The 26763-nt window shown below is 44.5% G+C and overlaps 1 protein-coding gene across 1 annotated transcript in view; it reads right to left on the bottom strand.

The window, feature by feature from the left end:
- Window positions 1–26763, bottom strand: part of LOC131259387 (uncharacterized) — a 94454-nt gene that overhangs the window by 10390 nt on the left and 57301 nt on the right. Inside the window, exons 4-13 of the mRNA XM_058260867.1 lie at window positions 22304–22339; window positions 13587–13689; window positions 10592–10914; window positions 7667–8288; window positions 2199–2327; window positions 1813–2121; window positions 1568–1708; window positions 1339–1491; window positions 1135–1265; window positions 906–989 (exon numbers count right to left, since the gene is read on the bottom strand). Coding sequence (XP_058116850.1) covers window positions 906–989; window positions 1135–1265; window positions 1339–1491; window positions 1568–1708; window positions 1813–2121; window positions 2199–2327; window positions 7667–8288; window positions 10592–10914; window positions 13587–13689; window positions 22304–22339 — 2031 coding nt within the window. The remainder of the gene's footprint in view (window positions 1–905; window positions 990–1134; window positions 1266–1338; window positions 1492–1567; window positions 1709–1812; window positions 2122–2198; window positions 2328–7666; window positions 8289–10591; window positions 10915–13586; window positions 13690–22303; window positions 22340–26763) is intronic.

A 26763-nucleotide genomic window follows, 5' to 3' on the forward strand; every position in this document is an offset into this window, starting at 1 on the left:
GATCGTGCAAAAGCTCACAGCTAGCCATCAAAGTTTTCGAATATAATCATCAACCGTTTGGTTGGAACATGGAAGAGCGATCATGGAAATACGTATTACACAAACCAATTACGAACGACTCCATATTTGCTATTTGAAACAGTAGGTCAATGTTGTTTTTGGGATCAAAAATAATCACAACATGTCAAATAGAAAAATAACTTCCGTTAAAAAAAACACTGAAGGCTGCCATCGAAAACAGAAACACCATGAAAGCTAATATCCGGAACGTTTTTCGGAACGTGCCAAGCGGAACATTTTTGACTCAATGTCAAACTTGAGTTGAGGATTGATATTCGAAAACTTTGATTGATTCGATTCGGGTTGATGTTAAACCATCAACTTAAGGAGAAGATGTTGTTTTTTATTCTTCCAATGTATTTGCCAAATCGTCTCGCATATTTACACACATGGATGGTTAACGTCTAGACCGTGTACTTTCCATACTTTGAAGGTTACTCAAAACATTCTACATCTTCTAGGAAACATTTCCCCAAGACTCACGCTCAGACTTCAAGCTCATCAATCATATAGAAAGTTCTTTTCTACCATGTCTAGAGCCGACTCTCTTCGGTAATAGTATTGAAGAAGCCTGTTGTGCAAAATGGCGTCGAACTGGGAAAACAAAGCAAGCATTTAACTCGTGGTCGGATGAAGAAACGACGGACAGCCTCCAGAAAACTTCCTAACGCTCGGTGGAATTGTTTTGTGTGTTGTTTCTTTTTTCTTCCTCTCTTAAAACTATTACCACCCGGCCTGCGAGGATGTATCCCGCAAAAAAAGCCGGTGGTGCGATACATTATATTCGAAAACGTTGAAGGATACTAGGAGAATTTAGGTGGGTGTTTTTTTGAGCCACTGCCTACCCTCGGGCCGAGTTGAACTGCAACAGTCTGGACTTGAGGCCACGCCTGGGAAGTGATCTAGGGCCGTCCGCCGATTGCGACGGTCTGTATCGAGCCGAGATATGCGTACGTGTTTGGAGTTTGTTTTCAATTTCAATTTTGGAGAAAACAATAAATAGGCACCGTTCAGATCAGGTTAGGATCAGACAAAGATCAGAGCGCGGTCTTCTCTAGGCGACGCAGTACTTACTCAGCGTTTGTCTCCGGCGTTGGCAGATCTCCAATGGTCGTCAGGGTCAGCGTCGACCAGTACAGGCTGCCCAGGTACTTGCGGGTCAGCGTGGCGTAGTCGCCGGGCCGGTACGGATACACCCAGTCGCCCTGTGTGAAGAGAACCAGCGTCTTAAATTAGCACCGGGTGCCTTTTTTAACTTGAGCCGCTATGGTCTCCTACCTGGAAGCCCTCCGCCTCGGACAGCAGGAAGTAGAAGCACCCGAACCAGTGCGCGAGTATGAGCAGAATGTGGATGAGGTTCACCACGCGCCACAGGTTCGGCCACACGGTGCGACTCTCGACGATGTAGTAGTACTTGACCGCTCGATAGACCTGCCGAATAGCACCCAAAGACATGATGAGCACAAAGGACTCAATGCCAAATGTCGCTAGGAGTTTGCAAACCTACTTTGAAGAACCTCGGAAATCGTAGCATCGGTTGGCTGCCCAACCGGAATTGGAGTATATCTAGTGGAACTAGGGCGGCCAGATCTAAAAGGAACGCGCGTGATCGGAGATAGTGTCCGGCCAGTTTCTTCGAGTCGTACACCTGCGAACGCGAGCGGGAGAACAGAAACCGGCTTATAGACTCACTACACTTCGCCTCACTGCGCCATCGTACTCCAAGCACACGACACAGTCGGACGGACTCACCATCAGACCTTGCTCCAGGTACCCCGTCCGCAGCTGTACTGCGACGTCGAAGATGAATACTATATCGGTGAGGCAATCACAGGACAGCCAGAAGCGGCTCGCATTGCTCTGCAGCTCCGGGAAGCTCTGGCGCACGATCAGCGTCCAGAGGTTGTACAGTATGCTGATCGTCACGATCATCAGCCAGTAGAAGTAGAAGTTTTCGTCCGGGTTGACGACGGTGCGCGGAATCTTGGCGAAGCGGCGCCTTCGACGGACCGACTTTTCCGCATCGGTTGCACCTTCCGAGCCGGTGTCCTCTACCGTTTCCTGTGCGTTGGAGAGGAGCGGCAGTCACATAAGCGAGGCCCCTTTCCGGAAAACGGTGCCAACGGAGCAGAACTCACCTGAGCTTCTGGTATCTGGCGGGTGGAAAATCGCTTCAAAAAGGAATCCTCCCGCTTGAGAGGCGGTTTCTTCTGCATGGCAGAGGAAATTTGTACCGTCGTCCGCAGCTTCATCCACCGCTGGTTCGACTTTGTCCTGGTGGACGTAGCGCAACATATGGACACAAACAAAAAGAAAAACAAAACAAAACAAAACGAAATTGGGAAAGAAAAGATTCACCGTTAAAACATATTTTGAAACCGTGTATCGATTCGTTAGTTCGAATTAATTAGCACATACACATTTACGATGAAAGAAAAGTTAGAGAAGAAGGAGGATCGTTATGGTTTGCTTAGTGAAAGAATCGAATTTCGAGCACACAGGACGTCATAACGCTCCAATCAATCCAAGTGTTTTGGGTGTAGTTTGCAGTTTACAATACGATATAAAGATTAGAAAAGCAAACACACACACAAAACCACACACACACACACACTCGGGCACGAAAAATACGCTAAAAACAAGGGGACAAGGAGTCGATGCAGAAAGGAAAAACGGACACTGGTTGTGATTGGCTGTGTTTGGTGTTTGAGGTGTTGCACACTGGTGTGACATTGTTCGCCAGGACGCTCTAATTATGCAGCTAAGTAAAATTTGTCAAACCCATCTCTATCACATACACTAATTGTTCTTCGGAGGTCCCAATTGTTCGCTGCAGAATGGGCGAGCTATTGTTTTTGCAACGGATTTATAACAACATCAGTATGTTTTTGTTAGTAGGGAAAATGCGAGACGATACAGAAAGTGGAAAGAACACATTTAGAGAGAGAGAGAGAGAGAGAGAGAGAGAGAGAAGAAGGAAGAAAATGGTACGAAACACAAAGCTAGGAACGTCCTACGATGTCTCGTGATCTTCATCTAGAGGTTGTAAGTGGTAGTTGAAATTGCTTTGTTTATTCAGATAAGTATTACGTGCTTCTCAAACTTCAGAGTAAGATTTGTTTTATGTTAGCTTTGGCAGTCTTTGGTTTGATTTTCCCATTTCAAAAACATCTGATTTGTGTGCCTGTGGTTCAACCTTGTGACTTTGAGATAGTGTGTTCCAGGTGAGCTTAACCTAAACCCTTCACTGTAAAAAGTCAGTTTTCGCAGGACGGATTCGTTACGAACGTTACACAATCGGACAGCAATATGCGAAGATTTGATTGTCGGAAAGATAGAAATAATCAGTATCGAGTGGAAAGAGAGAATGATAGTGTACAGGTAAAGGTCAACATACGAAACCAGAGAAAGAGTGAAAGTGGTTAGTAGAGTAGAACAATCGTTCGAAAGGCTAAGATAAGGTGAGAGATCAGAACAGAGACGAGACAGAGACGAAACGCACGCCAACAGATATTAAACGCACATATTCCAATCGTGTTCAGGTTGCACCACTGTTTTATGCTAGAAAGTTGATGGGACAAACGTTTAAAACAAAACACTTGGAAGCTAAAACAATCAAAGTAGGTCGGACACATTTTGAGTGGTTTTTATATGAAAAGTTTAAACCCATTTGGGATGTTTTTAAACTGATTGTTTTAGCTTCCATAGGTGTTAGATACAGTTAGTAACAATACATCAATTAGATTAAAATCTATTCTATCTTTCTAGTTTTAGTTGAAAACTTGATTCTATTTTATTTTAAGTTTTAAGTCGCGTTAATCTTTGTCAAAATGGCAAATGGAAATGAGTTAATTTCTTTAAACTGATAAAATTATATTGAAAAATAAAGAAAGAAACTGTTGTGTTTGTCGGAATGTCGAGTAAAACTGTGCCACGGCAAGAAGTATGAGGTTTTCAAATTCCAATGAATTCTCAATTATTATGTAGCATTCTTCACCTTCACCTCCACAAGTGATCGTAAGCTCATCAGCATTTTGGGTGATGAATAATTAGCAATTCATCAAAACCCCCTATCGTAACCTAAATAAAAGCTTCCCTCTTGACGAACGTAGTCTGCCATTCGAGGGGTTTTGATTAATAGTCAATTAACATTGATTCAGTGTCTAGCTGGCTTGGGGACTGTAACGTTAATATCCGCAAAGGATGTCCTTTCCCTGCTGCAGCTAGAAGCGGTAAAAGCTCAGCTCCTCAAGAGTCTGACCCCTTCTACCGTGGGTTGGTGAGATACTTAATGGAATTAAAGTGCCTGAGGGTTCCCAAAACGGATGCCAACCTGATAATGACAGTATTCAACCCGCCGGTGGATACTTCAACGGCCCGGATTAGACGCCTGGCGTGATTACACTACGCTTCAAGCTGATTGCGACATCGTTCCATCTTAATTAAAGCGATGGCTGCCTCTTCAAACTCGCGCTCAATTGTCGCTGACGTACCGATGACCACATGGACGCTTTCCCGGAAAGTTTGCATTTCTTATGACGGGAAATGAAAAGCTTCGATAATTGCGGGTAACAAACAAATCCTACCATCAGTCTATTCATTTGCAAATTGATCGGTCAACAGTTTTTCATAACGGAGGCTTACTCACTGTTTTCAGAATAATTAAAAAACAAGGAATAACAGCAGACAACAGAATTGTCATTGAAATGAAACTTCAGAGGAAAATAAAACCTTCTCGTCTCAAAATATGCCGCAGGAGAGCAGCAGATATGCTAATGATGGTTTGAAGCGAAACCCACCGCCACCATTCGCTCTTTCAGGTGGGTGATTTATGACCGACTCGTAGATTATGGTTAACCTGAATCTAAGCGCGTAAACTTTTGACCCTTTGGGACGCATCTTTCGGCGTGGAATTTATCCTAAAACTGGGCCCGCCCCCAAAAGAAAAAGGTACCGTGAAAGAGTGAACTTTCGCTTTAAAATAGCCGTGGGCGAGGAAATTAATCTTAAAGTTAGACCAACGCCGCTCACCCGTTTGCTGCCCCAAAGGCCGAGAATCAAAGGAATTCTAGTGTGCAGCGCCACTTGATTGATGTCGAAAGTTTGGCGCTAAGGCGAAAGAAAAACAGGACCGTGTAATGAAGAGAGGTTAGTTCCGGGCGGTTGAGCGGCCGTGTTTTAGGCGCGAAACCATTCACAGCCTAATCTGGGGGGGGGGGGGGGGGGGGGGGGGGGAGGCGGGCCGTGTTTTGATGTGTTAAATGTGATTAAAGGAGATATTTATCGCTATTCGAAGCAGAGCTTTTCCATCCCCACAAGCGCCCCCGAATTGACACTTGGGCCCGGTGGGAGACGCTGGAAGGGGCGACGTTGGGTGCGAAAAGCGCGCGACCAACTTCTTTTGACTTCGGCCGGAGCGTTGGCATATTGAAATTTAATTGCTTCCCATTTTTATCGTGTTCGCGGCGAAATTTCGTACATTATCATAACACCCGCTCGGCGTTCGAGCGGTTTTGCAAGACAAATTGGAAAACTTTTCCAATCAGCTGGCCCTGAACTACTGAGGCAGGCACCATTAGGGGAGGATAGCGTTCCCTCTGCTCGGGCGTTTAGCGGAGTCAAAAGGACATTCGCGTCTGTGGGAAAGAGGCAATGGCCGAGTGAGATTTTGCCTAAGATCACTCAATAACATTCCCATCCTTTCATTTAAGTGCTTTTAATTAACGAACGTACGATTCTGGTACGATCAAGCCAATATCGCGCCCTCCTCAGGTGTGACATGCCGTGGCAAACAGTTGTATGCAGTGTCCTTGGTCGCTGTCCCTACCAGCTCCACCGAAAGTCGTCGTGTGGTTGAACGCGATGTGTGTGTGTGTGTGTGTGTGTGTCCGGGTTCCGGTCAAGTTACAGTCAGATATTCGGTAATCGTGTGCCCCAATCCTCCTCTCGCGTGCCACGCGAATGAATTCCGCCAGCTCGTAACGACCTTTGACCTGGTGCTAGAAAATGGTCCTCAAAAGATGGGCGATTTTAGCTTCCCCCAAAGCGTTCCTAGTATTTGCTATGTGTTCCGCTGCTCTGCCTCGTGCTAGTTCTTGTTCTCCTTTAGCCTGACTTCGTTAACAGGATCATAAGTTGGAGCTACCACCGGCTAAGCTCATTAAGGGGGCTGCCGGCCTGTTACTAAGGCAGGTGCGTCAGAATCCAGGGAGTTGGATTTTTCTGTCCTTCTATGGAAGACACCTCTTATGCAATATGATGGCGTTCCCTAGGGGGGGGAGGTCTTTTGGAGGCTGCTCGATTGTATCATCGTTCTGACTGTTTGTTGGTGGTGTATTGGTGTCCAAGGACGTGGGTTCTTACTGGTGGATGCATACGGGATGACAAACTATCAAGCTCCGGGAAGTAGATATGTAGATGTCTCGCTTTCAGCTTTCAAACACCTTTTTTTTCTCTGTCCGGACTATTGTCTAGCACCAGGTTGTTCTAGCGAGAGGCAATTTTCCACCGTTTTCCGGTGTTAGTGTAACACTCACAAGCACACACGCACGAACACACACACACAAAAGGTCAAGCAGACGGGTCCAAAGACGCGAGTCGTGCCTTGTAACTACACGGGCATAGGTCGGTACGAGCTGGGCGTTGTCTACTGGAGGTGCTTTTGGCTATGTTTCTCGTTTTGAAAGTCTTATTTTGAAATGTTTAATAGAAATTCATAAATAGTAAATCGTAAATGAAAACTAATTCAAAATTAATTGGTCATAAGTTTCATGTTCGATATGGGAATAATTTTATCACGTTATGTAAAAATCAAATTCCCTTTGTCTATCTTCCACCTTGACTGGCATTCAAAAACGCGAACTGTTGTTCCGAACCATTACGCTAATTGAACTGGGAAGAGTTATTTTTCACCGTTTTCCCGACGGAATATTCAAACACAGTCGTTAGTACGGGCTGGGCTAGACGTGATGCATTTTGCTCCTGAATGGAAGTACAACTCCCAGGTGAATAATTGAATTTCAATGAACATGCGGAGGAGGTAGATCGGCGGAAACATTTCCAAAACCGACAAAACACAACGCTATCCATCGGTGGACTGAAATTTATTCACTTTGTAACGATATTCAATACTTCCATTGTGTTTCAATTTTGTAAATTTACTTCGGAATGCATCTTTCTCGTGGAAAGAAACGACGATGGTTGCAAGATAGTCGGCGGGATATGAATAATTTGTATCGTGTTTTTACCCCTTTTAGCCTCCGAATTGTGTGTTGTACTATTTTTAATAATCATAAAATTATTTCCCATTATCGAACATCGGCACTTCCGTCGTGGAACAGAAAAGGTAGAAAGGAACAAAATTGATTTGTCGTCCGTCAAAAGTCCTCCTACGGCCTCGGTCAATGACAGGTTAGTGACAAACGTTAACTTTAACACGACGACTAGTACGTAAGCAAGTTTAAAGTTAGTGGAAAGAAAATCTAAAAAAAGAGGATCTCTATGAAAAGTGGTGGCGTGGGTTACAGACACAGCCGGCCGGAACCGGTCGAAGAGTCGAGAGAAAAAACGAACAAGGAAAAAGAAAATAGTGAAGCATAGATTTGGCACCGTTCCTCTTAATTTTGCGCAGCGAACAGTAGTAGGCCATGACGGCGCGCAGGTTCTTCCAGCTCTGAGCGCCACGGGTCGTGCCGTTGGACACGGAGTGGCTGAGTTGCTGCTGGTGCTGCTGGTGCGAGCTGGACGGTGGATGCAGCTGGTTCGGTTGGCTGGGCCCGAGCCCCGCCGGCTCGAACGGGTCCAGCGACGAGGAGGTCATGGACGGATGGCTGACACGATGACGCGTCAGAAGCCCACCGCAGGACCCGTGACCACCGACACTGTCACTGAGCGACACCATCCGGTCGAGGCTGCCCCGGTCCTCGAGCTCGACGTCGTCGCGCAGGGAGTAACGCCGCCGCTGGCCACTTCCGGTGCGGCTGCCGGTGCGGGACAGCGGGTGGCGCTGCTGGTGGTACCGGTACCAGCGCGACATGGCGTCGCTGTCTTGGTCGGTGAAGCTGTGGCTACGGTCGATCGATTGATAGCGACTCGCGGTGCTGCGGCACGGTTCCGTCGACTGGTAGGTCCGGCCCCGCGGGCCACCGCACTCCCCGCTGCCGGTGCGGGACACCAGCGAGGTGCGAACTTCCGGGGGCGTGCGGAACGCGGACGAGCCACGGCGGATACTAGAGGTGGTGCGTTTGTTTTTGGCGTATTCCGGAGAAAAAGAGGGCGAAAGAAGGGACTATTTACAAAATGGATGCTTCAGGGCAGGGAGCTGGCTCACCAAACTGGGGGCACACCGGGGAGGGGTTTGGTGGTACACGGGACGGTAGAAAAGATTCAGAAGAAGAGACAGAGAGGTTCAAGGAGCGAGAGAGAGATGCAGACAGAGACAAAGAGCTGTACAAAAGAAGGCAACCCATCCGGTGCGTTCCGACGGTGGCAGGTGTGGGGCTAAACGGAAGGCAGCATGCAGTACGAATTAATCTCCCCTTTTTGACAGCGGTCACACCGGACGAGGACCGGGAGTCCCCTCCGTGGAGTGGACGGAACACCCACCGAACGACGAAACGAACACAACCCGAGCCGCTGAAAAGAAGGCAATGGCTGTGGGCGCTGATTCATCACCTTCGAGGAGGCCCAATTAATTACAGACCGATTCGGGGGACGCAGAATCGGAGGCCGGAAAGCAGTAATGGATGGATTGTTGTGCTGTTTGCGTCGTCCGGCCAAACGAAGTGCGTGGACGGCCGGTACTGTCGTATCGTATCGTGCGCGGGTTGGGAAAGGGAGAAACGGGTTCGATCTTTGGCGACTCCGGGTCAACATCGTACCATCGCCCGCACCCGCCATCTTGTTAATTGAGCCTTTGCTGGAACCATAAATTGCATCCTCTACTGCGCCTCAAAGGGCTTCCGGTCCCGGAGGCTTTTTGTGTTTGTAAGGCAAACTGTAACTGTGTGTTTGGCTTGTGTGTGGTACAGTGGGAGTTTTCCCGATGTGTCTATGTGTGTATTTTCGTCTACCAAATGTGAGTTCTGGAGGTGCTCTTCAAACGAACGCGACAACGGAAAGCACTGGACAAAACCTCGGCGTGCAGATATCTTCAATCGGTGATGGTGAAAACGGGTGCGTGAAATATGCTAGGATCAATTAGAGAAGCGACACACTCAGAGGCGGATCAATCTATTACTGAACCCCAAGCAGGGGGATAATCGGGGCCCTCCAGACATTTCCATTATCCTTGATGTGTCTACACTAAAGGCCAAGGGTGGACTTATTTTTTTGGTAAGAGCTTGTAATCCATTACACATGTTTGCAGTGTTGTTATATGGTTTTTATGTTTATCAATAGAAATAAATTCTAGAAGCGGTACATAAATTCTTAAGTACAAGTACTTAAGTACAAGAATTTAAAAAAAAATGCGAAATAGAATAGAATAGTTAGAATTTTTTTCCACTATTAGCATGTTGTTGTCTATATAACTTTAAAAATTTATTATATTCAACGAAGCAATAAGTTAAAAACATTTCCCTACAATCCGTATTTCGCTGTTTGCCATTATGGCCTCCAAATCTTCAACCGAGGGGACATAATAATTGGTCAATGGAAACTACTTCTAATTATTTTCTCTTTCTTATTTATTTCTGTTCCAATTCTCTTATCAATTTCGAATCTAGTTACTATTAAAAGTGGATCTTTTTATAAAGTTCAAAAAGCTACAATGTAATATTTTAATTTTAATGGTCGCATAGTACATCTGAAACCGCTTTTCAATTATTAAATACATTGATTTGAGCATCGATTAAGAAAAAAAAAATATTAGTAACAACACTTTTGCCCAAATCGGAGGCACTTCAAAGAGAAAGATTAGACCAAAACAAGGCAAAAGAAAAGAAGTTCTACCAAGGATTAGAAGGTGAAAATTAAAAATGATAAAGCAATATCAAATTATACCGAAGGTCTAACTAGAAACAATATGTTTGATATCGCTCGCTATCGATATCTAAAAGTGAAAAATATAAGTTACAAATAATATCGGTGGATTCTTAGGTTTTCATCCCGGGATCCCCTTATGCTCGGGCACCCTGCGGCCCCTCAGTCCGCTCATAGCTAGATCCGCCTCTGGACACACTGCCAACGGCTCCCAAAGGAAGTATGTCGGCACTCTTTTTAACCGTCCTTCCGCTATCGGTGGCACACACTCCCATTAGTTTTGCGTTCCCGTTGGATACCACTTCCGTCCGTGAGTACACTGTGGCGGGTATTGTTTTAACGGAATAGTTTCCGTCCGATCCGATGGCGATGGTCCGGAAGGTGGCATCGGTGTCGATATCCTCCACACCGATTGCGTGACCATAAGCCAAACCACCCTCAGTCGCACACGCACGCACACTGAAAACGCTCACGAATGCACACAACCATGGTGGGGACACACACACACACTTCGGTTGGGGGAGCCCACGGACATAATTGAAACACTTACCGCTGGCCGGAACCCTTGCTGCCGGAGGACGCCTGATTGCTGGAGTCGTCCTCTTCGTCGCGCGACGTCGCAATCGAGGCGGTGCCGGTGTTGGTCCCGGGCGACAGCAGCGTCGGGCTGAGCAGGGTCGCACCGTGGTCCGCTCCCACGCCACCGCCGCCGCCGCCGGACCCACTTCCGGTGGCACCGTGACCACCGGACGCGGTCCCGTACGGCGGCCCGGCCGGGTGCATCTGCGAGCTGGCGGACGAGATGGTCGAGCATGTTGGCAGTATGGCGCCTCCGGATGCTGTCCCTGCTGCACTCGGATTCGGCGGGTCCATCTGTCCATCGTTCGCCAGCGCGGGAAGGAGAGAAAAAAAACATTGGGGGAGAAAAGAAGGAGGGTGTTAGATCGGGACCGAACACACACACGCAGACGGTATGCAGATGGTACGCCATCGTCATCATCAACGTCGGTCGGGTTTTAGTGCAACCGCATGTGAAAACGGTGGCCGCCAGGCAACTACCGGCACTCCAATCCGCTGCGGTCGCGGGTTTGTTTTCATTTTTAGTTTTGTAGCTCTTTTTATGTTTTCCCGCCCTGGGGGGGGCTGGGGAAATTTTTATTATTTGCTTGCAGCGGGTGTGCAGCGCTGGAAAAGCTGGCTAACGGACGATCGTGCAATTGCGGGGGAGAGATCGTGGTGGAGATGAATGAAGCGAGGGAGATGTTCCCCCCTTCTCACTCACACTCCCTACGGAAAGTGCGCATTCTATACGTCCGGCGCGCGCGGGGGGGCAGGTGCGGTGTGCGAGGTACCTACGAGCGGTAAGCGGAGTTGGCCGTAAAATGGCGCGGGATTAGGAGGAAACTACAATGTAGACACGAACTAGCTCAACGCAGCTTGGCAGAAAGGTGCAAACTACGCAAAATGCGATCTAATACAGCTACACAATTAGCACGTTCGCGACATTGCCGTGCTGCGGGACGGGTTGCGCCGTTGGCCGGAGATGTTTGTCACTTGGCAAAGCGTGCATTTAGGCCTAGGGTATATTTCTAAAAGTGCGCTAAACGAAACATAGATTTGATGGACGTTGGACATTGTGAATTGATCGTAGAACAGTTCGAAATATAAGTACTTCTATTGAAAGTGTCTTTGCACAACTCGGTTAGGTGCAGCGATTAGTAAATCCAGAAAAATGTGTATGTACAGAACGTTGTGAATATTGAAAACATAGTTGAGTATAAATGGTGCGTCTTAAAAAATTAGGTGATTTTTACAAATTGGTAGCAAAACTTTTCAGCTTTCCTATAAATAAGATACGGTTAATTCCTAATGCCCATAGTTCCCTTGGTTAAATTGTATTAAAAGCATTAAAATTCCAGTCAACTCTACCGATTGACCAATGAAGATGTCAATTTGACAAAACTCGCTAACAGGCGAGTTGATGGAAGTCAGTTAAAATAAAACGAAACGATTCATTTTCACAGAGCACAGAGCGGTTTAACCTTTTTTAGCGGAACGCTCGGAGAGGATTTTTCCAAAAATTTGGTGAAAGTTCGCGTTGATGCTACAAGAAAATTCCATCCACGTTCACGTCAGCCCCATGCTGGGCAATGAGTGTGTGGTAAATCCTTGTTTTTCCTTTTTCCTGCCTACCTTCACTCGAAGCCGAATGGTTTCGAGCATTCCCGGGTTTGAGCCGCCCGAGGGAATCGTTCGAATTATTCTATTATTTTCGAGTCTTCCATCGAGTGGACGAAATCGGACAAAAGCCTATCGATCACTGCCGATTGCAATGGATGGAACAAAAATACAATCGTGTGCGGATGTGTGTGTGTGTGTGTATGTGTGGGTTGTGTTTGTGTGCGAACTAATCCTCCTCTCCGTTCCTCCTAACCATGGCAGTTCGAGGATTAAATTCCGTCCGGAAACGTCCGCTGGGGGAGGTGTGTGATCGGGCTAACGATTTTCTTGCAGTTCAATGATTTGGACGACCCAACCTGCTCCACGAATTACTCCATCCTGTGGGAACACCCTGGAAAAAAACGCTCCTCCCGCGGGACAACGGACCCCATCCGGGTGAGGCTATGATGGATGGCAAATCAAATATCTATCCACTTTGCACTGTCCCTTTGGCGACGAGTTTTTGAAGCCAACAATTGGTGCCGACATGTTGGGAAGATAGATTGCTGGATTGAAGGTAGTTGTGGCACGTTTGGCTAACACAACATTATTGATCATTGATATTTGGCTTACGTTCATTAATCAAACAGTGTTATTTTGATATGTAAGTAGTACGGACTGCTCACGAGAACTTTTTTCAATTCATTAATTGATTGATTGAAAATTTTTTGGTTCCGGTAACACAGAAAAATATCACTTACACTAATTTAAAATGTTCTGAAAATGTACAACCTATGGTTTAGGTCCCTTGTTTGTACAGTCCATTTTTTCACAATGATTCAAAATTTTATAAATTTTGTTAATTTACGAATGTCCTTTTTCCAAATAAAACGAAATCGAAAAGCAATGTGATAAAATCGCCTTTAGCTTGGCAAAAGTCAGTAAAATCAGATAAAAGAAAAAGTAGATCTAGAAAGTTGAAACAAATGTAAAGCAAGTTCAAAAACAGGCACGAAAGCATAGGTTAAGAAATATCTGTACAGCAAGCATGTTATTGGAAAAGCAGCAAAACTGTTCATGGTTCGGTTGCATACAATATTATTCATAAACCAATCCCAAAAAAAAAAAAATAACAAACTCGAGGAAAAGAGAGAAGTTGGCAAAAAGGCTTGGCACGGACAGGTTAAGAAGCGCAGCAGTTAAACAAGAACATTTCGCGAAAAAAACCAGCGGATGCACGTTCGAGGAGAATGTAGAACAGAAACGTTCGAATGGGCAGGCAGGCAGGCAGTGGGAGAGAATGAGAGAAATATCGAATGCAGTAACGCTGAACCGAAGGGTTTTTCCGAACACTTCCCTGCAGTCCAGCCTCGGTTGGAACGTACCGTCGTCGTACCGTTTGCCCAAGGAATCCCGTGCAAGATGACCGTCGAGGCTAATACCAGACGGTTACCAACAAACAACACCTCAACGTCAACATTTATCCTGCTGAAAGATAGAGAGAGAGAGAAAGAAAGAGAGAAGATGATTGAATTCCGGCGGGAATGCACATGGTGCAGGGCGGTGTCAACTATAATCGAGCAGGAAATTCTTTCCGTCAAATTGTTTGAAGCTCTATCGGAAGGTTAATTTTCCACACGTCATTCCGATTTCCCGATTTCCCTCCAACCGACGCCTGCTGTTCGCTAGTTGAATAGGATGATTTCCCTTCAAAGAATAAAGTCCAACTCTGGTGTGCGGGTGTCCAAAGCACACTTTTGTACGGATTCTTTCCAGGATCTTATTCAAGGGGAAGTTCGACCTATCGCTAACAAGCTTCCGATTACATCCTGCCAGCACAAAATGCTGCCAAAAAAGCCTTTCAAGAGTCAGAGCCAATCCTTTTCATAGCTTCGAAGTAATATGCCATTTACAAAGCGAAGCGCAAAGAAAAGCCAGCAGGGAAGCATTATAAAATCTATTGATGGTGAGAAAAAATGAATGCATCAGAATAAGTTTGAAATGGACGGTGAAGTTGGAATGGGACGTTGATAAGAGACATTGGTGGTAGTCTTTCATTGGAAAACCCGCATGGAAAGTACATACAATGTATGAAAGTCGTCAAATCCAATTTCATGATAAGCTCTGTGCGGTGAAAGTAACTCAATGTTGATGCAACCTTTCCAATCAATTAAAGGAAGAAAACGTAAAAGTTGATTGAAAAAAAATCCTAACAAGGTCAACTCATGAATATTTCTTCCACGAATGAATATCATACCTGGAGGTCAAGGCCGGAACCACCGCCTTTCGAGATCGAAAAGGAAAAGGATAGGTTTACCAGCCTCTCTCTGTTCATTCAATACAGTCATCTTCCAAGAGCCTATTAAAATCAGCTTTTCCTATGTTATTACGAGCCTCGTTGTTTGCGAAGAGAAACAGCATTCCCAGAGGGGAAAACGGAAGAAACCCTGGCGATCCAGCGAAAGGAAAAGTCCAGCTATACATAGTTCCGGCAGTGGATCATTAACATGATTTCTGTGGGGAATAATTTATACATGTCTTGGCCATCACACTGCCGTCTTCCCTTCAAACGATCATGAGTGCTTGAGGCTTCCGCATTACTCTCGAGATTGTTTTATTCAATCGACCGAAAGATGGCAATCGGCCATCGTGTTCGTTATTGGGAGGTAGGAAAAACTAATAAGGCCTTTTGCCTGCATGTAAATACCAGCGTGGCTGTGATGAATTGCAATCGGAGAAGGAAAATGCGATGGTCTGTAATTTCGTCGCTTGAATTGAAGAATGCGAAAGCTCGCCGTACCGCTTGCGTACGTGAAAGTGCGCTTCTTTCCAGAGGTAAGCCTTCCGGAACGCAGAAATGCCCCCGTTTTGCCATCCGGCAGCAGTAAATTTAAACGACAATTTACACAAATTGATATTTATTGGTTATGTAAATGGTATTGCACGAGGTCACGAAAGCAGACCGTCTTTTTTCATACCTGAGGGCAATGGACGATGCCGTGTAATGCATTGGCGTTATGAGGACAAAGCGGCTGTGTAGTAGGAAATGTTCGAAAAAAGGTGTTGCCTTGGAGTAAAACCTAATTATAGGCAGATGTGCGTGTGCGTGGAATAATTTATGGGTTCACCAGAATTTCCAGTTTACGTTTTGTACCGCCCGACCGATCGGTTCTGATTTTATTCTCGACGATGGCATGCGCTGACAGGGGTCTTACAGTGGTTACGAGAAAATCGGTCCGGGTGTCTAACCATGACCTAATGCTGTGTGAAACCTTCCTCACCACTTTGTGCTTCGAACAGTCGATGTGGACTGGCGCTTTCCGTCGAAACAACGCGCTAAAGAAGGGCGAGTGTTCGATAGATGGAGTTTCCTTCCCCATTTTCCCATCGGAGCGCAGCGACTCCAAAATATTCACTTGTCAGTGCACTGGCACGCTGTAATCCACTTACGGAATTTTCCGAATCCCGAAACGAAACGGACCGACCTCTTGAGTACGCACCACAGTGGACAACAACTTTGTCCACACTGGGCTCGTCCCCAGACGATGTCCGTCGGTCACAAGTGGATCGTTAGGATTTTGTTTTCCACTGATCCTGATGCGTGTAGATGTGTGTTTGGGTATGGTTGTTTTCTTCTTTCGCCACATCACCGACAGCAGCGGCTCAAAGCTGGGAGCCATATCTGGCAACGTGAAAGGGGCGGAGGTGAGAAAGAGGTCCGGTTTTGGTTCGACAAGTGTCACGCAGAGTCACGCAGATGGTGAGCGTGAACGTGAAAGCATTATGGTCGGTGATGATTCGGCAATGACCTTTTGCCTGCCCGATGGGCATCAAGAGCTCGTGGACGGGAGGGTTGGATGGATGGCGAGAGGTGAGAGGCGAGCGAGGCAATCTTCAGTACTTCTGTTTGATTTAGGTTTGGCGAGGTTTTCTTTTTTCCATCTCGCTTTCAGGCAACAGATTGGCAATATGAAAGATTGGCATGTCGTACGCGCTCATATGTGTTGCCATAAAACGTTATGACATTGTGCTGGAAGCATTTTTGTCGCTTTCTTTTCGTGGCCAACATGATGTGTTTTTTTATTCTCTTCGCCACAGAAAGCTTCCCCTCGGTGTTTTTGGTGGCGGATGAGCTATTTGGGAAGTGACAAGGGTGTTTGGTAAACATTTCGGATTGAATTGTGCATGACAGTGCGGACAAGCAGGTCGAAATCGTTTGTCGTGATGGAAGTGAAAAAGAGTTCGGAAAGGATAATTAACTTCAAGATCGATAGTTTCAACATTTCCCTCAGACAACACGTTGTTCTCGAGAGTGTTGATTTATGATAGTTATACAAATTTTGGTTGTTTGGTACTGTTCTGTGTTATAGAAAGTTCAAAAGTGTTCCATAGTTTTTAGGTTATGTTTAGAGCTATATTTAACAACTGGAATATTTTTTCTATCGTGATTTTACAATCAACTTTATCTACGGTAAATACCTGTAAACAAAAGAGGGGAATTTAGTATTTGAAAGAAACGATGAACTGAAAGAAAGGTGCTATAATTAGCAACTCAGAGCAGATTTCTAACAGCAGAAATTCGAACCGCATATTTAACATTTTCTTAGATAGGAAGCGAGAAGCTTTTCAGTTCAGTGAAAATCTCTTGTTTCACAAGCGTTGATGGCCGGCTTTCAAAAATGAACTTCATGGATACTCCTCGCAGGCTGCATCGATAGCACCAATCCTACCAGGACTGTCGAAGGCTAACGAGAATTTCAACCCGTCCCGAACATGCTTCAGGCCACGCGTTGTTTATAGAACTGTCGCACCAGCTGGCAACGGGCACACTGTAATGGGGAAGCAACTGGGCCAGAACGATGCAGTAAATGGAAACTCGATTCGAGCGGTTGCATCGCTCGCGAACGCCGGTCTCAAAATCATCACCATCAAACACACACACAAAGGGCGACTGTTCCCAAGCTGGTCACACCACGGTGTGTCATTATTAGCATGATTTATGGCATCGTTGAAGGCCGTTGGCACCCGGAAGCAGCAAGAACACGGTGTGTGCCACGATATTGGAGAAGCGATGCTAACGAACCGTCGCCGGCTGCAGCGAACCTGACGCCTGATGCCTGATGGCTGCGAATTTCCCCCCCACCTTTTGGATGGGTTTCGTTCTGCTGCTAGCTTTCTTTCAGCAGGGTTGCGACCGTTGGGAAAATTGGTCGCCTGCTTTTGAAGCGTCTGGGCACGGTTGGGTTACAATTTGCACTTCTCGTAAAGTTCGCCGAAACGAAGGCTGGATGTTGTCAAGATTTGCGCAACATTTTGTCACAGTAGTCGTGTTGAAACGAAAGATTCCTAATTGGCAATCGTTGGTATCTCGGTCTATCAATGGGTTTCTCAGTCTATCGAAATGGTACGTGTTTGAACACATCGGTTCTTTGAATCAGATAATAACATGAAGCAAATAAAGAAAATAATTTATTTTATGCTTTCAACATTTTTAAGAGAAGTTGTAAAAGGCACAACAGATTATTTAAATTAGAAGAATACAAATGTAGGATCGTTTTTCGATAAAGTTTGAATTGTTTGTGTATCGAATACTAAAGAGTTTTAAATGTTAGGGTACAAATACAAATTTCACGCATGTTAGGGTAGATTGTTTAGACTTGAAACCTGTGAACACACATTTGGTTGCATACGAGTTAAACATGTCTTCATATTAGATCCACTTTATTAACACTAAAAAACAGAAAAATATCAATGAGAATGAGAAGACGGATGCATGTACAACTTTACTCGGTATTAATGTTGAAACATTCATAAACAGCTGTTCAGAATAGCGTTTATTGTGCGAAGAGTCTTGACACAGAATCATGAAAAAGCGATTAACAGCGCAAGCAATAATAACAACAAGGATGCTGCGTGTTTGAAGCAAACAACAAATATCTTTACGCATACTACTACGGGTGCATTAAACTAAGCTGCTCCAGTGGCTCCTAAAAGACGACCTTTTTTTTATCTTCAAAATGCCACCGAAGATTAATGAGTTGATCTCAATACATCATTTTCACAGTTTCGTTGGGAAAAAGGCAGCAAAAACTACAGCGTTTGTGGACGAGAGAAGCAAACGGAGAGCATATAATAAATGCTACCCCGCTGTGAATGATTGCAGCAATTGTGCTGGAGTGAAATTTTTGTATCTCGCCACGATCATAAGCGTCCAAAACAAATGACGAAAGAAATAATGTATCTGCAGGATTAGAAAAAGTTAGTTTAATCTAAAAATAGTGGAATGTTTTTGACTCACTAAACTGAAAGGGCAAGTAAAGGATATACTTTCTCTATTGTTTGTTTTCATTGTCTATACATGGCTTATATGTGAAGGAAGCACATATTCTTACTTTATTCACGTAAATGTTAAAAACACGCTACTAAAACACGATGATTCCTTGCTCGACTCAATAAACTGGTAAAATATGTATGCATCGTTCACCCCGAAATCCAACCCCGGGATCGGTGAAACCGGTGGAAAAGAAGTCACTGAACCGTTCTATTTGTGCTTGAACTCGAGAGCAAAAGCATCAGCACGTCGATTGCGCTCAAGCACAATAACAAACTCCATCGCATCATGGATTCCGTGGAGCGGAATCGAGCGACTGGTGCGAAAAAGCTTGATCTAGGAAAATTTCTTCCACCAAAACGGATGGACGCGTCCCGGCCAAGACGCAGCACGACGAAACCAGCGTTGCGTACGGTAAGACGCACCGAGTCGTGTGATTTTGTTTGTAAATCTGCGTAAACTCACTGAAAATACGTTGTTTGATATTGCCACTACCGATGGGGCCGAGCGGAAGGAAGGTACGCACACAAGCGCAGCGCTTAAACGGGCAAACATTGCGCTCGTAAAACATATCGAATGGCCGTTAAATCGGTTTTATTAGATCTTATTCGGCGGCGAATGATCGAATTGGCATCGATTGAGCCGTAGCCGAGAACTACAGTGCTAATGCAGCGTGCGTGAACGAGGGTGTAGAAGGCCATTCCCTCACAGCTGTTGCATGACCTTTTCCCGATGGAGGCGCCTGGTGGATGGTGGAATTGAGGTTTGACTTGCCAACCAGGCTGCATCATTCGAATCGGGAATAACTATTTTATTTTTGTAGACATGAAATTTGTAGTCAGCCGTCAGACATAGGAAAAGGAAAGAAGAAATTAGTGCTAATAAATGTCAAAGATTGTACAGTGACTCTCATTTCAATCACGTGTGGGTAGTTTTGCAGAACATTTTAGAATCGACCACCGCTTTTAAATCTATTTCGACGCAGCATCGCTTGCTTCCGTATCGATTTTGTAATCAGCTCTCATTGTAAATGCCGCCCGTGCACAACAACCAGGTCACATGTGGCCGCACACGTGTGAGGCTCTTTATTTCGCCTTCGTGCGCCACAAGCAGCGGAAAAACGTGGGATCAGCGAAAATTGATAGCAGTGCTATAAAAATAAAAGCACCCACACACCCGTACGCACCCAGTGCGTGTGCGATGTTGTTGGATCTAAGGACTGAGATAAAAAAGTAAAACAGCCAACCAATAAACAACAATCAAATGATTCATGTTACGGCGCGTTTGACTGTGGGACGCTGCGTGCTTGCGCCCTTTCATTTTTATTATTTCACCACCGTAAGAGGGTTCGCGTGCTGATTTTCCTGCTGTGTGAGCCTTTGGGGCAGAAAATGAAAAGACGATAATTTGGGAAATTAAATTGACTCAAGTAGAGACAAACGGAGCCATTCGTGTGACAGCGCTTTGTGGAGCGATAGGCGTAGGGTAGAAATAAAACACGCAGCTTCCGTTGCCAGCGAATGTATGTTTCATCCTTCCGCCCTTCTGGGGATGGTGCTGATCAAATAAATTCCTCCCACTGCGTTATGAACGGTACGATAAAACCGTTGTGGGGTGAGTTTTGATTGGTGTTTGTTCAATAAAACTGTTTATTTTTCCATTTTCTTCGCTGATTTTTTCGTGAATCTGTCGGGAGATTTAAAATAATATAGACCGCAATCAAAGTTAATTTCACGTGTCAAATTGTTTGGCTTAATGTATCCTACGAACGGATGAGTAAATGTTTTTGAACTAACTGGTGTCCCAGTGAGAACAAACTATGAATAAAGATTACTAGCTTTGATCGATGGGTTTTTTTTTAATTATTCAACCAATCCCGTCCAGAGCGGAGTGGAATGATCAAAAAAACCAAGCCGTCATAAATGAACACCAGGATTATTCAAATGTTATCTATTTACTCTCGTAACAATACGCGACTCTCCTCCGATAGCCAGTATTTCGACCAAAACCAACGTTGTGGCGAGCCCGGGATGAAGTTTTCACCGTCCGAAAGTCACCCATTTTCATGCATGATAGTCAGGTTGATGAATTTGTTGTCGGAAGGGTTGATGCAAATTTGCACGATGCTGGCCATTGCATGCCTCAACGATATAACGCCACAAGCGGGTGTGCATGGGCCAAACTTTGTTGTTAGTCAGTGTTGGTATGTGTGTGTATGCGTATTTTTTAGTGATGAACACACCAAAGAACCTCTTTTTTGGAGCTGCACGAAAGGGATGCTGTAAAGTTGGGTTAGTGAAACCGTACATTTCGGCAGAGTACATCCTAGCAGACGACATGCGACGATGGATGGCTGCCATTGACAGGCTTCGGGCAATGTTGATTCTCCCTGTACATGGGGCATTGTTTGGTTAAATTTTGATAATACAACCGCTCGTGTACATATTTCAGTTTTGCAGCATGTGGATTGAGGGTTGTTTTATTATAATTAAGGAAAAGAGTTCGTAAATATGATATCAGACCCTGTTGGTGGTTTGTTGCCTTTGCTCTTAGCGCTTATTGAGATGACCGTGAGGAATATAAACAAAATGTTCATTAGTGCTGTCCTTTATTCTATGTACCACAAATCAAACGTTATACAGAGTATTGGCTGTAACAAGATGGGAGCAATCAAAAGTATATTTAGGACAAACTGAAACCTTTTGTATTTGTAGCATGCGTTTTCAACAGACCGTACGCCCCGTTTCAACATAAATGTGTCGAGAGATAATGCTTAAGTAAGTGGCAAAGTAAACAATCCAAAATGCCTCATTTATCGATAACTTCACAATTCAACGAGGCTGCGGTTTTGACGAGCAAGCGCTCATGGAATTTAATGGGAATTGAATCTACAATTTGATTCAAATAATTGGCACGTTTCAAATTAATCCTCACTGACATAGAATCAGCTATTTATCGGCTACTTTCCAAGCGCCTCCACTTCGAACTAAGGCGGTAAACCACATAAAAGAGATTAATTGGTAGAGCTACAGTATGCTTTCGTTAAATCCAGTTAGATCAACTGACATTACCGCAGAAAGGAATCCGCAGGTTGGTAAATGTTTGCACCCCACCTTTGATTGGTTTCCGTTTTGCTAATCAGCAAACACACTCATCAACGCTCACTGGTAATAAACGCATCGGCTGGGTTCAGCGCAATAAGGGAGCACATAGAATAGAGCTGCCACGTTGGAGTTCATTAATTGAGTTTTGAATCAATGTTGGATCGTCATTAAATCCTCATTTATTGCACAACGCGTCAGTGGTTGTTAACAATGGTATAATTAGCGAAAAGGGGGGAATCGTGGTGAAAGTTACATTTGAATACCGCATACGGACTACGCGTTGAAGTATCAGACCCATGTGAGCCAGGGCCTGCTATGTTCCAGTGTTGACGCTACGAACAAATCGTGCTCCATTGATTGAAATACTTTGGCTAAACTCATCGTGAGGTGTTAATTGTGGACTCTACAGCAAACTACATTTGGGATGATTCGAAACTCAGAATAAAAAGCAGCTTCTCACGTGTAACCAACATGGAGTGTGGCGATAAGCGGATGACAAGCCGTTTTGCAACTATTTCTCGCCCGGACCGTTCGAAGGTTCTCTACTGAAAAGCCGCACACGCTAATCCACTAAACACACTTGCTTGATTGATCCCAAGAGAGGCAGAGATCCAGATGTGTCTCTGAGGGGCGAGCAAAGCCACACACGAATCTACAAAATACGTACCTTCGGCTCAGAGTCTGCCAACAGGTGCTCCAGTTCCTGATTGATTCAAGATTCATTAACGTGCGGCGCGTGTGTTAGCCAACGCAACATGAGGCATTGCGGGGTGGCACCGGAGGGTTGGTTCGGAAGATGAAAGAAATGCCAATCAAACGATCAGTAAAAGTTTTCTCAACTAGAGGCGTAGGGATGGGTAGCAGCTCTACTGTTATCAGAATCATGTCGATAAGTTCACGGGGTTCGGGAGAGGTTCGGAGAAAGCATCTAACAAAGTTTGGTTTAGACTTCGCAACCATGGAAAACTTTGCACGCCACGGGCACACGAAAATGTTCTACGAACGGCGGACATTGGGAAACAAGTCACGCAGGGACGGTACACACTACCGACGGACGTACACGTACACTGATTTCATGGAAAACGGCATTGGTCGAGAGAGATTTAAATCTTGTAGCAAAACTACTTGCTCTATCGCCTCGACAGCGCTTCGCAGAGTAGAGGCAATGGTTTGGAACCTTCGCAGAATGTTGTACATAATTTTTCCCTCGCTCACTCGAGCTCGCAAAACGAACAACAACGGTATATTTTAAGGAAATGAATCAACAAACCCGACAGAAAAACATAAATCACCGGGCTTCACAGTGCGCCTTGCCGGATGGTGCCTGTCAAGCAAAAGGACGGGCACGGGCGAGTGTCCCTGCTTCGGTCCGTTGAGAATAAAATCAAAATATCCCCGCATTTAGGCAAGCTCTCGTTTTGTGGGACACTTTCGCATGCAGAGGTTTGTTTTTTCATCGTACTGGTTGAATGCTTTTCCTTTCAAACACAAAACTTTGTTTGAATACACATTCGGTCTGATAAGTCCTGCACCGCGCGTTGATGATGGTTGGAAGCTGTGAGTCTTATGGTTATCTTCAATGTTTGCGCTCGCGAATTATGCCTAAGCTGAGCAATCAAAGTGACACGCAAAAAAGTTTTTCCACCCGGAAGCTTACACACCAAATGTGGGTGTGTTGTTCTTATTTGTTTTGGTTTTTGAAAATTTGAATCCTACATTTGTTTATCAGATCTCATGGAATCACAAAATTGTTTTTATCATTTTTTCCAAGAATTCGTACATGTAAACATGTGTTTTACTTCAAAGCATTTATACTAGTGATTGATTGTTTGTTTTAGGTAGATAATTACTTAAAACCGTGCTTAAGTGCTCTGGTTAGTTTAACTGTTTATTGACAAGATCAATTGCGTTGAGACTCTAAATTTATGAATTATATTTTAACAAATTATATAAAATCCACATGAACTATCCGGTGGGAGTGTTTAATGATTTTAAGGAAAGTCGATCACTTTTCCACATTTCTAGGAGGTAAATTAAAATCAGTCTCCAAAGGGGCACGTTGTTGAGTCATCACATCACAAGAACATTACAGGAAGGAATAATACGAATTGAATGAAAAAAATCATCAAATAACGTACACCATTCAACAACACTCATACAACATTAAGAGGTGGACAAAAGGTGACATATTTTGAAGAATGGAACGAGTATAACATCGACAACATGGAACAGCAAACATTTCATAAACAATCACGGACGAGGTCAATTGTTTGGTGTGCGGGAGGTTCAATAGAATCACTATATTGAAAAAAGCCGACTATATGTGGCACAGTAAGAATTTAGATTGTTTCAGTGAGAATGAACATATAAAGGAAGTTCAAACAGACGGTTTCAGCCATTGCGGAAAAAGTAGGATTAAGAAGTGGTGTAGAGGTACTGGGGAAGAATAATGATAAGCACTATCATACCTTGACCTCGCGTATGGTCGAGGGTATGAGAAATTTGATTTTCCTTCTGACCTCCATGGCGTGGGACATGCAGAAGAACAGAGACAGAGAGATGAAGAAGAAAGGCGAGAGAAGAAAAGTGACTGTTCTCTCGTGTTTGAAGGCTGACGATGCTGTCGCTGATCTGTTGTAGATCCTTTGCTCCGTCCTTTATTCGATGCTAAGTCCGGCTCGACAAAGATGATGGTGACTGTTGTGATGATCTAGAAATGATCTGAAGTGTTAAACGGTCTGCGTTACTTCCGCTGGAAGGGATTGTATTCGTTGCGTTGATAGTCATGATATCTCCAACCACTTTTATTGATCTTTTAAATGCCGTGTAGCTACGATTAGTTTAAAACATTATCACATTGATTTAGCAGCAACTTAATATGATTTACGATCTCAGAAATATATCCATCTATCTTTTGCAACATATTAAACGTTTAAACGTTTAAAGTCCCTAATAGATCGATCGCTATATTCAACCACACTTTGTTGAATGATAAACACACTAACAAATAATAAGCCTAAGGTACAAAAGCTGCTTTGATAGCTTAAACACCGTAAAGAGGAGTAGAGAAGAGATAGAGAAAACGAAACATAGAAAAATTATGAATAAGATAGTATTGTTAAGATGAGAGAGAGAGATAAGAAAGATGGAAAAGTAGTAGATAATAATAAATACTGTAGACTCATTTACATACCTATATGAAAGATTTTTGCCAAGAGAAAAGAGAAAGAAAGAGAAAATATGTAATTAGAGATGAAGAAACAATGTGAATAAACGCAGAATTTGATATAGTAAGCTTATAATAACATTGATGTGAAATGAAAGGTTGACAAACGATAAAACAAAAAACAGTTCAACGAGTAATGAAAAAAGGGAAATCTCTAAATCGGGAAGCTAGAAGAAGCAGATAAGGACGAAACATGTTTCAAGTAGTCTGTACAGAAGCTAAGGACAACGTCTGACAAGCATGCCCGTTTCTAGCTCCGAATAGTGCGCACTATTCACACGTCCTTGAGGAGCTTCTACATTGGAGTTGATATGGGGTTTAGCAGGGATGAAATTGTTTGAACAACACCACAGAGGTAAAATGCACAATAAAAAACATAGAACTGCTGGACTGACGGGCAACATGAATAAAATATTCTGCTGAGACAATTTTGATCGTTGAGGTAAGGGTAAGTGTCACATCTATTGGGACGTTACTATTCTGCGAAAGAAACACAAATAACACAACATTTTTTCCCCAAAGTCTCTGAGTAGATAAAATGTCTACCTCTGCAGCAACATGTAATAAATTGTTGCATATCGTTGATTAGAAAACAAGAAACCAAAAAGAACAAAAACAAAATTCCAACATTCTATCCATTTCCACGGAACGGCCTTTCAGTTGCCAACTATCGGGGGAAACTCCGTAAAATAAAAGTGAACCCACCCCTTCGAGGACTAGCGCGTAACGCGCTTCGGACGTACGGTCTGACGGCGTGTACGAGCGAAATGCAAATGTGATGAAAATTTAATCTTCTTTGCCAGATTGTGTAACACTATAAGGCTGTGTTGTGGTGGTGTGTGGACCGTTGGAATGGTGAGCCCAAGTGTTGTGTACAATTTGCCAATTGCCCTTGTGGAAATGTCCACTCACACCGGCCCGCCCGTACAGTGGTTGTTGAAAACAACCCCATAAAGTTTTTGCCATACGGGGTTGCCATGCTTTTCTCTTTCCTTATGGAAGAGGAAAGTTGTTTTTCTGCCTTGTAGGCCAACGGAGCGAAACGGGGACAGCAGAGAACAGGCAGAAAAGCTTGTTTTGAGGGGTTTGCAATCTCTTATAGACACCCCTGAAGGAAGATGAGGGTTTTTATCTTGTTTCTATTTCTATTTCACTAGCACCTAGCAGCCGTTCTAGGGGTCGGAAAACCCGTCCTTTCTAGGAGCAAAATAGGAAAAATGAAAGAAGAAAAAGTAGCAGGAAAAGGCAATGGAGCACGCGTATGAAATTGGCTTCTAAAACAAAGGAAATGCGGACACGGACAAAGTCATGAAGGCGTAAGGATGTAAGCTTTAATAATTCAACAGAGGACGTGAGCAAACACGACAAATTCGTTCTTGTGGCCACTTGTTTTCGCGTAAAAACAAAGGAACCACTGGAATGTCAAACCGAGGGTTTGGAAAAAGAAAATGTGGGTTCAAACTAGTGCACGCTTACGCGTGTGTGCGTTTCAATAAAACGATAATATCAAATCCAATGAAAAACTTTACCCAACGCCATCGTATCAGTGTCTTTATCTCCTGGCCGGAAAGCCACCGAAACTGAACACGATGTTTGCTGGCAAAGGGCGTCAATTTTTCATCTGCTGCACAAGGAAAGTTTGGCTTTCGGGGATGTTCTATTGGGGCCGCCAAGCAGTGTAAGAAACTAGTTCCTCCTACAAGGCGATAGGCCTGCGAACTCGAGCCGGGACACGTCCCATCTCCGTGAAGGGCGTACCTTCAGGCCGAAAACTGTGGATGATATCCTTCACGGTGGTGTCGACGAGAGTGGCACTACGATAGACAAAACGTGTTGTCCTTTCGCCCTTAGCGAAGCCCCCGAAGAGCCAAGTGTGGGAAATACAATCACTCGCGATACAG

This window comes from Anopheles coustani, chromosome 3, assembly GCF_943734705.1.
Source record: "Anopheles coustani chromosome 3, idAnoCousDA_361_x.2, whole genome shotgun sequence".
Classification (NCBI taxonomy): Eukaryota; Metazoa; Arthropoda; class Insecta; order Diptera; family Culicidae; genus Anopheles; species Anopheles coustani.